Source organism: Alternaria viburni (genome assembly GCF_023758015.1).
Source record: "Alternaria viburni strain BMP 2772 chromosome Unknown scaffold_12, whole genome shotgun sequence".
In the NCBI taxonomy this organism is placed as follows: Eukaryota; Fungi; Ascomycota; class Dothideomycetes; order Pleosporales; family Pleosporaceae; genus Alternaria; species Alternaria viburni.
This window is the reverse complement of record NW_026055781.1, coordinates 633,528-648,240: the sequence shown is the minus strand read 5'-3', so window position 1 is coordinate 648,240 and position 14,713 is coordinate 633,528. Positions and strand designations below refer to the sequence as shown.

The window sequence follows — 14,713 nt, the reverse complement described above, 5'->3', positions numbered from 1 at the left end:
GGAGTTTGGTCCGAAACACCACGCGACGCGAACCTCAGAAACATTACAGCCACGAACACCTCAACCTTGCATCTGCCATTTTCTCCCTCGCAGCCCATAGTCCACAAGTATGGCGATAATATCAGCAAACACCATGATACGCAGTATCGCACTGTTTCACCTCACACTTGCAGTCGTCCTGCTGCGGAATCCCGCCCTGATATCGAACCAAAGCGTCATTCTCCTGCTAGGAGAGTCAATGCAGCTTGTACGTACTGCAATACTTCTGCTGCTTACTCAAGTTGTGTCTGAAGTCACTAACACACCCCAGCCAACACCCCGCGACTTCAACAAGCCCTCGGCCGCAACAGCTTTCGTAGCCATCCTCTTCGCCTTCATCGGCTTCTCCGACCTGACGGCCCTCTCCCTACACGAAGACGTTTTCGACCACTTCTGGGGTCTCCAAGCACCCATGCGTCTCCTCTTCCTCTTCGGCCTCACCTCATACTGCTATGTCTTCAAAGAAGGTGGCATGTTCGCACCAAGGGGCATGGACTTCAGAATGCACGCTGGCGCTAGTCTGAACAACAGCTTCATATTCACATGGGGCTTCATGGAGGTTTCGGCGTGGTTCTGGGTGTTTACCACGTTGAGGGAAGAGAGGACGGAGAGGGCGAAGAAGGTTGCCGAAAAGGAGGCTCGCGAGAAGGATACGCTGTGAGACAGCTTTGAGGAGTCAGGCCACGTTTCAGAGATGCTTGAATTTGGATGGCAGGCAACTGGTTCGCTTGCAGAGTTCAAAGCCCTGTGCGGTGGTATAGAGTAGGGGGACTGAAACTGCCATGCCACGCCTCTGGAGCCGGTAGTGGCCCAAGCCGTCGGGCGAAAACAACATCTCCCTACACACAAGACGACAGCACAGCGACGGATGCTCAGCAGAAGACAACATGCCAGTTTACAAGTCGGAAACACTACTGAGCTAGTCTGCCTACTGTCAGTGGGTGCCCGCACCGAGGACAGCATACGGACATGCGAACTTGTTGCTTCGTCGGTTGTCCTTCGATTCAATCATAGCCAATTCTGGATCATCGAATGTGTGTTCAGTCAGATATGTCGCCCAAGGAAATGCAAAGCCCACCTGAATCATCGATGCTGCCATGCCCAGCTGGTCCTGCGACGTGACTGGACCGGGAAGCCCTTCCTCCAGACCCAGATGCATGCATGACAGGGATCACAGCGTCCTGCAAGGCGAGTGCATCAGTTCAACACTACTGGAAAGCGAAGCAACCTGTGCGGAAGAACTGGATTGAGCCTATCTAATACGTGTAGCAGAGCGTCCCTCCTTCTGTATTCAACAGGTCCTTGAGCGTGGCATTCCCTGCTAACAAGCCAATGTTGATGGTAAAGTCCAATGTAACGTTCTTGCCGCTGTAATCAAAAGGCGTAATGGGCCCACCGACTTGATTGAGACGCGTCTCGAGATCTTCCTGTTGCCATTCCCAAAAGATGCGGTCAATGTTGCCATGATGGAGGTAGAAGAGTGGGTCTGCCATATGTCAGCATGTTTCCTAGTGATATGTCTATGTGGCAGATGGGTGTTGTCAGAAAGAATGAGAACCAGGTACTCACCACCAGGGCTCTCCGCCGCGTTTCCCATGGTACCCAGGATGCCACCGATACCAAAATGGCCACTGGCATGAATGTTGGGAGGATCAAAGCTTCGCTGCTTCTCAACTGTCCTTGCAATACTCGTATAATCCGGTTGTGCCAGGACCTCTTCGACCAGTCGTTTGTCTGCCATTCGATTGACAATCCACGGAACAAAGTCTCGTTTCAAGCAGTGTGGAGTGGGCACGTTCACTGTGAAGTGGGGAGGCGCGAATGGCCCGTTCATTACACATCCTCCACCGGTGTTGCCTGTAATGTTCAAGGGATTTTGGGCAGGAGTAGCTGCGACGGGCGAGCCGTTGCCACCAAAACCTGTGTCTGGATTGAAGATCTCTGAATCAAACGGACGGGTGGATGATTCGTTATGCGGTTCGGCATCCAGAGACCAGTCCCAGTATCTGCGCATTGGTTAGATTGAAAGCCATTGATGTCATGAGGGTATATTTGGACTGGCTAGCAACTTACGGTTGGCCTCCAGTATATCCGCATTCATCCCTCAGTGCCTTTTCGTAGGTTGCCGTGAAGTAACGGTGCCATAGAAGGAAGTGACCCTGAAAGTATAAGCGCGCAAGATCGAACCTGGGCCAATAGGGCTCAACGTACAACCCAATGGATCTGAGGCTTCTGGAGCATGTGAACAGCTTGATGATCATCGAATCGGTTTACAGCTCCTTCAATGCCGGATTTGGCCTTTGTATGTGACAAACACAGAACGGCATCGATGTAGGATTTCTTCTGTGGTTCTGACAATTGTCTCCTATACATGAAGCATCAGTCATACATCGGGTATCGTACAGCTTTTGATGACCTTACCATTCCACCCTCTTGGGTGGATTTTTGCATGAACCCAAATCAGTAGTTGCAGGTAACGCTGCAGCTGCAGACCATTGTGACAAGCTTAACCCGACAGGGAGGAGTTCGAGAAGACGCATGACGATCGATCCGAAGATTGGAAACTGAAACGTGGATGACGGTAGGAACTGTCACACGTGCGATGCCTTCGAGAACAGAAACGTTCTGCAGGATCTGCAGTGTCTGGGTACCGAAGAGCTCTCTCGTACACCTACAGCGAAGTAGGCACCTGAATAGCTGACGGAGGTTGATGATTAACAACACCCATCTATCTTATACAAAGGCTCCGCGATCTGGCTGCCGACAGCCGATCTGGAATTGCGCAACCAGATCGCTTAAAGTCTTTTTGGACCTTTCTCCCGCGGTTGCATGGGAGACATTGTTGAGTATGGCAGGCACAACTGCCGATGATCCATACCTGATGCAGGCGAGACTGAACCTAGGAACCCATAACATCGGTGTACTCTGTACCTGGAAGACACGAAGGCGCAATATCTGAACCGTTCTGCTAACTTTGATCTTACAATGTGCAGCCTTGGCTTTACCAGGCGTAATCTCGTAGCCCGTTGCTTGGGTACCTGTATATTGTTGCTGACATATTTGCCTTGGCTAGCTACCTGGGTTTGCATACAGCAGGACAATTCCATGCGATGCACGCCATTTACGAGTACTTGTATCCTGCGCCGGAGTCCTGTTACTGGCCTTGCCAGTCTGGAGGACCCCGGCGTACGGGGCGAGTGGCCCGCAAAGACCGGAAGACATCCGGAGGCTCATTCGAACCTGGCTTGCCACCTCCGTAGTCACAGAGGTTGTGTGTGGTAGATCGTTACGGTGTGTCGGGCGTAGATGCGCTTACAGGGATGGTGAGATTGCGCAGCCGCAGCGTGTTGCCAGGGTTTCTCGGTACTGTTTCTTGAATCGTGTCAGGACGGACATCACGCAGCGTGATCTTCCGACCACACGAAGGATGCAAGGACGCCGCTCTCTCTTCTTTCAGCGTTGCGCGCCTGAACTCCGACACACGGACATGAATCGAGTTCTTCTCACTGTTTCCCCGGTGGCTAAATCATCAGTTTTGGTGGATGGCCGCCCTGACGCAACAGCACTGGAGCATCACCGTTTCTGGTCGGCCACAAGCCATTTAGCGATGCTTGCATCGGACTTTGACATACATATGTATAGTGAAGGATCCCGTCTATGTGTCCGACGGAGCACGTTTTAGCTCTCGAATATACTCAGGTACATGCCATCTGCCTTGCATTACAACGGCCATTCCTGCCCTACTGTATGTAGGCCGTTGCCCAGGTATGATCGGGCCGAATCTTAGTGCAGATCATGAATCTAGGCAGCCGATGTTCCTGATTACGACTGGAGTTCTAGTCCTGCTATCAACAATTGCCGTAGCTCTGAGGCGAGTACCTGCAGCATTGGCGACATCCTTGGGTAGTAGTAAGACACTGTTTGCTAACATCTACGCAGGCTTTACTGTCGAATCTTTCGCATCCGCAATGTTGGACTCGACGACTACTTTATGGTTGCTGCCCTTCTGGTCACGATTGGCATGGCGATTATGAATGGGTTTCATATCAGCTGGGGTACTGGGTATGGTTCGATGGTTGCAAGCGTATGTGCGTTGCTGACTACGACAGACAACATTTGAAGCACTTGGATGTGCCCTCTATGCGGGTCCCCACACTCAAGCATTTCTATTTCTACCAATTAGTGTATCCTGTGGCACTGTTCTTTGTCAAGGCTAGTATATTGGCGTTGTACCATCGTATCTTTGAGCGGTTACAATTCCGGTACAAAGTGTGGTCTGTAGCTGCATTTGTCACGATCTATACAATCGTGGTTCTCTTCGTCAGTGTGAGCTCCTCGTTCCTCTGCTTCAACTAGAGATGACACTAACTCCTACAGGCTTTCGAGTGTAGACCCAAGCCATCACAAGCATGGTCACCTACGTTCCCAAAGGGATGCAACAATTTGCGAGCTACCTACTTGGCACTTGGAGGCATCAATATCCTTACTGATATCACAATCTTTCTACTACCGTTTAAACCCTTTTGGAAACTACAGCTGGATTCGAAGCGGCGATTTGCGCTCTTCGGCGTCTTCGGGGTTGGAGGCATCGCCGTCGTTGCGTCAATAGTAAGGGTTTATGCACTATGGCTGTACAATGTCACCAGAGATATATCGTACGATTCGATATTTGTGAGTAACTTCCAATGTAGCCCTGCTCGTCGAGTTGCTGACCGTGATTCAGATCCTTCTTCTGTCACAGATCGAAGTAAACGTCGCTATCATATCCGCCTCGGTTCCCGCCTTACGGCCACTTCTCCGCAACACATCTCTTGACTTTAGTCAGCCGGAAGCGTATGGTAGCGGCTATCGGCGTACAGTTAGCAGTGGATCCACCGTTAATGGCCGAAGTGATCGCAATCTGATTGAGTCTAGCGGTCAAATTTCGCTCCTCTCGATGGAGAGGCGTAGGCCGGTGATAGAACGGAAAACCTCATGCGGAAGAGGAATGAATAAAACGAGCGAAGATTCAAACATCAAGGACGATGGTATCACGAGGACAACGGAGACAACGATAGAATTTGAGCAGATGCCTACTGACACCCTCCCACCCAGCAGGCGTTGGATGACTACAAGGCATTTGAATGGTACACGGTAGAAAAATGACATGTGAAACACTACACAGGATAACGACTTTGACTTGTAGGATCATGGGAACGTTCACTATCAACCAATTGACCACTCGTCTAAGCTTCAGACTTGACTCGAAGACCTCTTCCCACATTACACGCGCCAGAAAGATCGCATCAAGCAACGAGGCAAAGTGACGCATCCTAAAACCACAATCGCTCTGTGTTCTGAACTTCCGCATAACAAAGACTCATTATTCCACGCCACAGCTCCCTCGTGGTACCATGCTCAAAGAAGAAGCATCAGCATGCCGGGAGCTAGTCCAAGAGCCCCGATCGTAAATAAGAACATCTCCCCAAAGCCTGAGGCACTTCCAACGCGAAGGTTGGCAGCAGCGCCGGAAAATTCTGCTGGAGTGGAGGTACTAGGCGATGCACTAATGGTAGTTGATGTAGCGGCTTCCGAGGAAGTTGCATCTTCTGAAGATGTGGTCGCCCTTGATGATGACGAGGCAATCCTAGACGTTGATGCAGGGGCCAAAGTCGAACTCGGTAGTGGTGTTGCCTCAACCGTAGGCGTCTCTGACTGTGTCTCTAGAGCAACGCTGATCGAGGCACTGATAGATTCGGCCGCAGAATTGGCGGCGCCCACATCCGATGCTGTCAGCGAGAAGGTGGTGTAGTACGTCGTTTCCGTGGATGTGATCTCGTAGGAAGCCTCGAAGTAATAGTAGTAGTAATAGGTATAGTAGTATGTCAACGAGTAGGTGTACCACGAGTAGTCGACAACAACAGGATCTGGGATTGAGGTTGCGGATGGTGCTGGTGTAATGGAAGCAGAGGGTGGATCGCTTTGGTCAATGCGAGGAACTTCAGAGTATCCATCAGGGCAGGTCTCGCCGGGTAGATGATAGTAGTCGCCTGTGCAGCATGTACCAGTAGGTGGGATACATGGGAGATCGCCTGATAGTATTAGTCTCGGGTGTGGCTCAATTGGAAAGGGTATTCACCAGGGCATACTGGAATCCATCCAGGTGAGTTGCACTCTTGAAGCTGACGAGGAGAAACGCCAGGCGCTCCTTTCAGAGGTCCCGCCTTGCCAGCGAATACGGAGTACGAGAAAGCGCTCAACAGCACTAGCGAATGAACGAGCATGATTGCTAGTAGCGACTCTTTGCGAAAACGAGAGATGGTGATGACAATTGAGATGGCTGTTGAGGTCCGCTGGTGAAACAACAGAATAGCTTTCTCAGCCTTCAGCAACCCCAGACTTTATACCACCATGCCGCCAAAAGAGCAGTAAACATAGCCTACCTGACAGCCTGCCTGGCAGCCTTCCGTGATCGCAGATGTCAGCTCTTCATCTCCACTGCTGCGGTTGTGCAATATCATGCTTGGCGACATGTCGTTGTTCCAGGAACTTCGCCAATAGGCCTTATTACGGCACGCCACGAGAATGAAGTGTACAACGCCACAACAGTCCCATTGGCGGCCCATGGACGATGCGAGAAATGCGAGGAAACACGTGAAGTGTACCTGGGGGCCAAAATCGGATTGGCCAATTAGCTATGATCTTGGTCGCTACACAATATTGAAAATAGTGCTGTAGGTCGTATAAACCTTCAGCCGCAGTCCCTAGACGGTGAAGATGTCCCTTGTACAGACCGGAAAGTTTGGGTCAAGCAAGTATGCCTTGCGCCAAGGTGGTTGAAGAGCTCTTGCTGCGGCGAGGCGTGTACCTAGGTATTGTCACAAGCAGCCTACAATGACCACCATCTGAGCTTCCTTGATTTAGAGGACGCCATGATCTGCACAACTGCTCCAGTAGGATCGTTGGTAATTCTTCACTTTATGGTTTGTTAGGACGCGCTCGTCGATGCGCGCCCACAGTGAGCCACGGGGGTTCAAGGCGAGGTCGCGGTGTGCATCATGTTGATAGCGTGAGGGAGCCAGATAGACCGCTGCTCCAAGTCGCACATGCATTCTGCTCAAATGCTGAAGAGCGTGACCTCGTGATGCGAGATCTGCCGAGGAGATAGCAGAAGATGATCAGACTTGGATCTGGCACACAATAATCGTGGTGCTGGCATGAAGATGATAGCATACGAACTCATAGCCGATGCATTGCCTGGCGTCCGATGATCCTGTGTGTCGCATTCCGGAGGGCGCGCAAGTCGTATGGCTTCCTGTGTTAACGATCGGGGGCTGCAGCAGAGCTGTGAGTAGAGGGAAAAGAAAAAGAAGATAGACCTAAAAGAGATGACTAAGCTTTGCGATGGAACGTGGATGTGAAAGTCGATGGCTCATGTGATGGCGTTCTCCGAGCGACCGGGGCCGGCCGCGTATCTCCAGTCTTGCAGGGTCCAAGGTCACGACCCGACCGTTCGCCATCGCGTGTCCCCCACTTTCGCAAACACAACGCCTGCTTGCGACCAGATGGGTTTCTTCGCAAACTCTCCTACTTCTCTCTTCGCTCCAGGCGGATACGGCTGACGAGTCCCGCGTGTCCGATGCCACGCAACACACCAAGCACCATGAGCGAGGCAGCACATGCAAGCTACAACAATGCCATCGAAGAGCTGCGCGCCAAGGAGTATCCCATGCTGGAGGGTAAGTCGGTAGAGTATCCTCGTGGGCCTATGCTTACTTATCAGACACGACGTACCTGGACCATGCCGGCACCACGCTCTACTCCAAATCGCTGATCGAGCGCTTCTCGGCCGACATGATCGCGAATCTCTACGGCAACCCCCATTCCGCCTCCAATGCCTCCCAACTGACGACGCGGCGAATCGAAGATGTGCGGCTGCGCCTCTTACAAATATTCAACGCCGACCCCCAAGAGTTTGACGTCGTCTTTGTCGCCAACGCCACTGCTGGGATCAAGCTGGTCATGGATGCATTCCGGGATCACGACGAAGGATTCTGGTACGGCTATCACAGGGACGCGCATACGAGTCTGATAGGGGTACGCGAGGCAGCGAAGGAGCATCGATGTTTCGCTTCGGATGGCGAGGTCAATGACTGGATTGACGCCCAAGACACTGGAGTTGGGTCGCCACAGCTGTTTGCATATCCAGCGCAGTCCAACATGAACGGGCGTCGCCTGCCGTTGGACTGGTCACACCGCATGCGTACGGGCGAAAGAAAGCGTGTGTACACCCTGTTGGATGCTGCGGCACTTGTCTCAACGTCGCCTCTTGACCTCGGGAATCCTGATGAGGCCCCCGACTTTACGGTATTGAGCCTGTACAAGATATTTGGCTTTCCCGACCTGGGCGCCCTGATAGTCAGGCAAGCATCAGCATCGGTTTTCGACAAGCGACGCTACTTCGGTGGCGGCACAGTCGAAATGGTCGTGTGCTTGAAAGAGCAATGGCATGCCAAGAAGGCGGACGCATTACATGAAAGGTTGGAAGACGGCACTCTTCCGATACATAGTATTATGGCGCTTGATAGCGCCATGGCCGTCCACAAGGAGCTCTACACCTCATTGGACAGGATTTCGAGCCACACCACCTATCTCGCCCGGCAGCTGTACGAGAGACTTTCGTCGCTACGGCACGGGAATGGCGAAGACGTCTGCCACGTGTACAAAGACCCAGCCTCCAACTACGGAGATTCGCTTACCCAGGGCCCAGTTGTTGCGTTCAATCTTCGCAACCAATGCGGAGGCTGGGTGAGCAATGCAGAGGTGGAGAAGTTGGCTGCAATTAAGAACATCCAACTCAGGACCGGCGGACTCTGCAATCCCGGTGGTGTTGCCTCATCGCTAGGATTGGCACCCTGGGAGATGCGAGAGAATTTTTCTGCCGGGCAGCGGTGCGGTAACGATAATGATATCCTGCGTGCGAAGCCGACCGGCATGATACGCGTCAGCTTTGGAGCGATGAGTACCCTATCGGATGTGGACAAGTTTGTTGGCTTCGTGCGCGAATTCTTCGTTCAGGAACGCCAGCCGGTGGACACGTCTCCAATGATGTCTGCTGCTGTAGAGCCACCAACTCAAAGTCGCTTGCACGTGGAGAGCCTATCTGTCTACCCTATCAAGAGTTGTGCGGGGTTCAGCGTACCGCCCGGTAGTGCATGGGAGGTGCGCCCAGAGGGTCTTGCGTGGGATCGCGAGTGGTGTTTGGTTCATCAGGGCACCGGAGCCGCACTGAGTCAAAAGCGCTACCCAAAGATGGCTCTCATACGTCCCAGTATCGACCTCGAGAAAGGACTTCTACGGGTGAGCTTAGTAGGCGCTCTGCAGAATACAACAGATATGCATGAGATCACTGTGCCTCTCTCCGCGGATCCGCGAATGTTCACCGACGGAGGTATATACAAAGACGCAAGAGCCAAGGTCTGCGGAGATTCTATCGAAGCAAAGACCTATAGGTCGAGCGACGTATCGGCATTCTTTACGCGGGCTCTTGGGGTGGCCTGTCACCTTGCACGCTTCCCTGCTGCTAGCAACGGGAGCGACACCTCAAGACACTCCAAAGCGCATCTGCAAAAGTACCAGAAGGCGGGCGCTATGCGAGTACCCGGCGCTTTCCCAGAAACGGTTCCCATTACGCCCGGCGCGTGCGTTTCGAAGCCAATCTTACTAGCAAATGAGAGTCCCATCCTTACTATATCACGATCGAGCCTCAACCGCCTTAATGAATTGATCAAGGCAGAGGGCGGTAAAGCGGCGCAAGCAGAGGTGTTCAGAGCCAACATCGTGGTTGCGGAGAACCCAGCGTACCCGCCTGGGCTGGAAGACCCGTATGCGGAAGACGACTGGCGCTACCTCCAGATTGGCCATCAGTACTTTGAGATGCTAGGAGCGTGTCGCAGATGCCAAATGGTCTGCATTGACCAGCAAACCGCCGAAAGAAACCAGGAACCCTTTGTAACGCTCTCCAAAACACGACGTTTTGATGGTCGCGTATACTTTGGAGAGCATACTTGTCATGTACCCTGGGACAATGTGCCATCTCCTCTGAGGCAGAACCCCACCATCACGGTCGGCGATGCAGTAAGCCCTATTAGAGAGGATGAGATACACCAGAACAGCCAGCTGCAGGCCCTCGTAGGTTGAGCCACCCAGGCCACCCAAGGACCAACTTACTACCCTTGTTGGTACGCGGCATAGCTGAGTATTCTTCGAGGCCACACGGCCGCAGCGTTCGCGCGTGGCTTCAGATGGTATACAGCAGGAGACGGTCATTGGCCAGGTAGCTATGTACAGTGTAACAGAGATTAGACGGGCGGGTCGCCGAGCACACGGCCATGGAGCAGTTGAGACGTTGATGTAGGCAACGTGATAGGCATACGCAATTCACGGGAAGGCCCATGTGTAAGCGCTGGTAGTGATGTTTCAACGGCGAACCAGAGTCAGGTGTCTGGTACGTAAGAAAGGTGGCAGATGGCATGAGACGGAAGCGCGCGCGCCCTCCGAAGCAACATAGACATAGACAGCGGCTGCAAGCAAGACATAAAATCGTCTAATGCTCCCACGAGATGAGACGCACAGCTTGCACACAGCTTCAATCTATTTCCAGCACCATCGTTCATGAGGCACATTCCCTTGCTTGCTACTTTGCCTTGATCTGACGCCAACGTCTCATCAGCTCGTCTCAGAATCTCTTACCGGGCAAACTACCAGGTCGCCACGTTCAGCTTCAGATTACGAGCTTGCCTCCCGCACATCGACACCGCACATCACACACCCGAAAGCTACGCGGCGAATCAGGCGCGCTTTCAGGCCGGTCAGAGTCTCGAGACCTGCAGGGGCTGAACAAATCACACATCTTGTTTCAGCGTTGGGCAGCGAATCGAATCCCTGTGGAGGTGTTCGCCAGTGCACGGGGCTGCATATCCTAGTCCTCGGCGCTTAGAGAACGCTGGGACGCTTCGCGCCCAAAATAACCGGACACGACCCATACAGCGGCCAACAACAACAGCGCATCCGCGCCAAGCTAGTGTCATAGTACATACAATAAACACTCTCGTCCCCAGGCGCCAAACGGTACCTGTCTGCCTGCCTCGCTCTCTCACCCCTCCACTTTGCTGTGGAAGAAGGCATAGCACAGCTTGCAGTAATACCGACCAGGATCCAAGTCATTCGTTCACCACCACGGTATATTCAACACCATGGCTGCCACCGACTCCAAGCCGACGCTGTCTACGCTCAAGACGCCCATGTCTGCCACCTACCCCTCGGAACTCAGGTCGCCCATGATAACCTCAGCAACCACTCCCATCTTTGCCAACATCAAGCGGGAGGATTCCGATCTCAAGACACCCATCACGCCACCGACAGCCTACCTGGAGTTCCTCAAGAACTTGTCACCTGTTCTCTCAAGCCCAATGTCCACTGGTACCAGCTCCAAGTTCGTCTTCGGTGACAGTCGCCCCACCTCAGTAACATCATCGGCCTCCAGTGCGTCCTTCACATCGACATCAGCCCCAGTAGACAAGGACAAGGACTCGCCAGCAACTTCAAGATCCAGCAGCTGCAGCAGATGCGACACCACCAAGGACGAGCCACCAATGTCTGCACCACCAACCAAGCTCCAGACCGTTACTATCCCACCACCATCACCCTTCACGCGGCCCCATTCAGCGCGGACACCCCGCCTTTACATCCCCCAATCACCCTATTCGCCCGCTGCAGTACGGTCACCAGCAAGCGCAAAGTCCATCCAATCACCATTTTCTGCCGTCTCCTCGCCCAAAACCTGGGATGCGGATAAGAAGACTGGCCGGTCAAGGCGCGTTAGCGTGCGCGAAGTCGTTACACGGACAGTGACATATAGTCGCACACCAGTCGACGCGAAAGCTCCACAGTTTCCGCAAATTGACCCCGCACCCCGCGGCAAGAGGAGGAAGGTCGAGTAGAGATGCGCCATCGTTGCGCAAACTACCGCTTCTGAACCGGCTTCAGCATGGGCACCCGTCTAGTGCTACACCACGATACTCTTTCAAGCTCTGCCCTGGTGCATATCGTAACGCTTTGAATTCCCATTCGTCAAACGTCTACTATTTTACATTATACACGACTTACAACCATCCAACCCGGCCACTTCAACTAATATCTCGGGTCCAGGCGATCCGAATCGCAACCATTATCTTCAACCATCATCATCCAACATCAATCACGACCGCGACATACCAACCCATCACACCATGAACACCTCTCCCACTTTTCCTATGTTTACTACCCCACATCAATAGGGAGCGACGTTATGGCCACGTCACTTCCCTCTCACGACCCTGTCACGGCGGAAAACATGTCTTCGGCGTTGGGGCTTCACCATTACATTTTACCACATTTTACTAGCGGATACCAATATACAGCGGGCGGGAATGCGCCGGCGCTGTTTGATTGGCTAAGCGAGTACGGAGATTACCTCTTCAATCTACTCGAGAGAGGCGACCAAAGGACGATGCACGCGCGCGCGCACGCACGCACGCAAGGTTTCCTACTTGCCATGTGGGTGCGTTGCATGCAGGTTTGACTGGTACTGCAGGTGTGTGGACATCTGGAACGCGCCCTTGTGGTGATAGGGTGGGCGGTAAAAGACACGAAAACAATAGCTCTTGCCGCCGTACTCGATTCACCTTGGGCGAAGCTAGCGAGGTCAGATGAGTGGCTTCTCCACTTGCAGTTCCAGGTTTCCCAAGTCGCTGCAGTATCAGTACTAGCCCAGAGAGAGAAAGAGAGCGAGAGAAATGAAACATGATAACCTACTATTCAAACTATGTTCTCTTGTGCACATTACCACATGTTGATCTCGATTGATTTTCGCGGCGGAACTAACTACGATGGGGTATGCAAAGGTATACTACACAAGATCCCTACACATAGAACCACACACCGCTCGGTCACGCCGGCCGGTGAGAGAGAGGGAATCAATCGAACGAGCCTCCTCTGGTGGTCGGTCTACCATTTGCTGTTTTGGCAGACCGCCTTGTGACGCGGACACGCATACCCGCCGTAAGAAGCCAATATTTCCCCAGATAACGCATGGCAATCTATATGCGCTTAGTCTGCCCAATCAGCCTCCACTGGACGTTAGCCACCCTCGATGTAACAGGCCACGACCTTCCACCTTTCAATATTCTTCTTTTCTTCTTTTTTTTCGCCTCGGCAGGAGCATGCAAACCACCTCGCCAATCATACATGTATGCTGACGGACAGGTCAATATCCGCCCCCCAGTGTTCTCGTGGCGGTGCTGCGCAACTACAGTAAACAGGGCGGAAAAGGGCGCACGGTACGCTACCCGTTTGCCGCGTACCTAGGTAGGTATGCAACGCAGCTGTCATGTCATGTCATGAGGGAAAAAAGCAAGCAAAGAAAGCTCAGGCCCAAAGTTTCCCAAGGCTGCGTAACCTTCCCGCTTCTTCTAGCTCGGTATGGCGAGCTGGCCAGTGAAAAGGACGAGATGGGGTGCGCAGGGATGCCACAGGGGTGGGGTGGGCGCTTAACCAGGGCTGTGGAGACGGGTGGCGCTAGGTGGGCTTGGGGTCGCCGATTGCTCACGTTTGATCATGTGAAGGTGGGCAGGAATGGGGATGCGGATGAGGTTGCGGATGGAGCTATTGAGGTTTGCTAGGGTGGTATTTGGAGGTTGGAGTTGAGGCGGTGGAGGTAAGTTGGAGAGTACCTAGGTGTTTCTTGTTGATGAGGTAAGTGGGTGCTATAGATCAACGCACACACACCAGCCACACGGGAGCAACGTTGATGATCGGAAAGGTAGCAGCAATCCCTCGCGGAGCAGCACGCCGCTAACCATGCTCTCACATCTATTTTCCATCTCTCCAATCCCCTTTCTTCAGATACTTGGTTTCATGACCCCTCGTGTCAATAAATCCTTCCATACGCGACAGCACTGAATATACCGCCGGAACAGCGCCGAGCCGCGTCTCTTGCGCATAATCTTCCCTTTCGCTTTCGAACAAGACAAGCCCACATCCCCAGCGGCACCTGCCCTTTCCACACTGCCGCGGCTCATAAATAGCAGAGAGAGGCGGTCTACGCCGTACGCGCTCCAGCGCGCTTGCTCTGACTCATGAGAAGTCGTGCCGCAAGAAGGGTCAGTCATCGGTGTGCCTTCATCCCCAGCGGCGTTGCGGCACAGAAGACCAGAGCGAAGGCCTTGGATGTGTCAGACGCGCTTAAATGGATTCCCAAGTCCATGGCTGAGGGGCGATGGATGTGGTGATTACCACGCCTCGTAGGCCGTTGGTCCCTTTGTGAATGAGGCACGGCGTCGTAGTGTGGTATTGGATTTGGAAACCAACTCTCCAGGGTTCGGATGGGAACCTTCGGGTATGGTTACCTGCCCGGAGACTTTTCTTGCACATCTGCCTGGACAATCTAAACGGAGAAGACCGCTGCAACAGGCCTGTGTTATAAACTCCGCGCTTGTCATGTCAACCTGCGATCAACAGTCATAGCAGGGCGATGGGCGTCATGCATATCAAACACATAGCCTCCTCGTTGTGCATGCAAGCGGGAGGACTATCAAATCTGCCGTTGGAACTCAATCGCTATGCTTGCATGGAGATCGCTCCATCGTCATTTTAT

At 53.0% G+C, this 14,713-nt stretch overlaps 5 protein-coding genes across 5 annotated transcripts; 4 read left to right on the top strand and 1 right to left on the bottom strand.

The window, feature by feature from the left end:
* Window positions 1–109: 109 nt before the first annotated feature.
* J4E79_006261 (uncharacterized protein) lies at window positions 110–700 on the top strand (the record flags this gene model as incomplete). The annotated part of the gene is made up of 2 exons (XM_049355132.1): window positions 110–247; window positions 311–700. 2 exons carry the CDS (start codon window positions 110–112, stop codon window positions 698–700), a joined length of 528 nt encoding a protein of 175 aa, XP_049210528.1.
* A 595-nt stretch (window positions 701–1,295) lies between these two features.
* On the bottom strand, window positions 1,296–2,280 carry J4E79_006260 (uncharacterized protein; the record flags this gene model as incomplete). The annotated part of the gene is made up of 4 exons (XM_049355131.1): window positions 1,296–1,525; window positions 1,609–2,045; window positions 2,113–2,198; window positions 2,251–2,280. 4 exons carry the CDS (start codon window positions 2,278–2,280, stop codon window positions 1,296–1,298), a joined length of 783 nt encoding a protein of 260 aa, XP_049210527.1.
* Window positions 2,281–5,455: 3,175 nt separating this feature from the next.
* Window positions 5,456–5,914, top strand: J4E79_006259 (uncharacterized protein; the record flags this gene model as incomplete). The annotated part of the gene is made up of 2 exons (XM_049355130.1): window positions 5,456–5,821; window positions 5,900–5,914. 2 exons carry the CDS (start codon window positions 5,456–5,458, stop codon window positions 5,912–5,914), a joined length of 381 nt encoding a protein of 126 aa, XP_049210526.1.
* Window positions 5,915–7,681: 1,767 nt separating this feature from the next.
* J4E79_006258 (uncharacterized protein) lies at window positions 7,682–10,218 on the top strand (the record flags this gene model as incomplete). The annotated part of the gene is made up of 2 exons (XM_049355129.1): window positions 7,682–7,757; window positions 7,802–10,218. 2 exons carry the CDS (start codon window positions 7,682–7,684, stop codon window positions 10,216–10,218), a joined length of 2,493 nt encoding a protein of 830 aa, XP_049210525.1.
* A 1,055-nt stretch (window positions 10,219–11,273) lies between these two features.
* J4E79_006257 (uncharacterized protein) lies at window positions 11,274–12,020 on the top strand (the record flags this gene model as incomplete). Its single annotated transcript, XM_049355128.1, has 1 exon — window positions 11,274–12,020. The coding sequence occupies one exon, from the start codon at window positions 11,274–11,276 to the stop codon at window positions 12,018–12,020; it is 747 nt and encodes a 248-aa protein (XP_049210524.1).
* Between the last annotated feature and the right edge of the window lie 2,693 nt (window positions 12,021–14,713).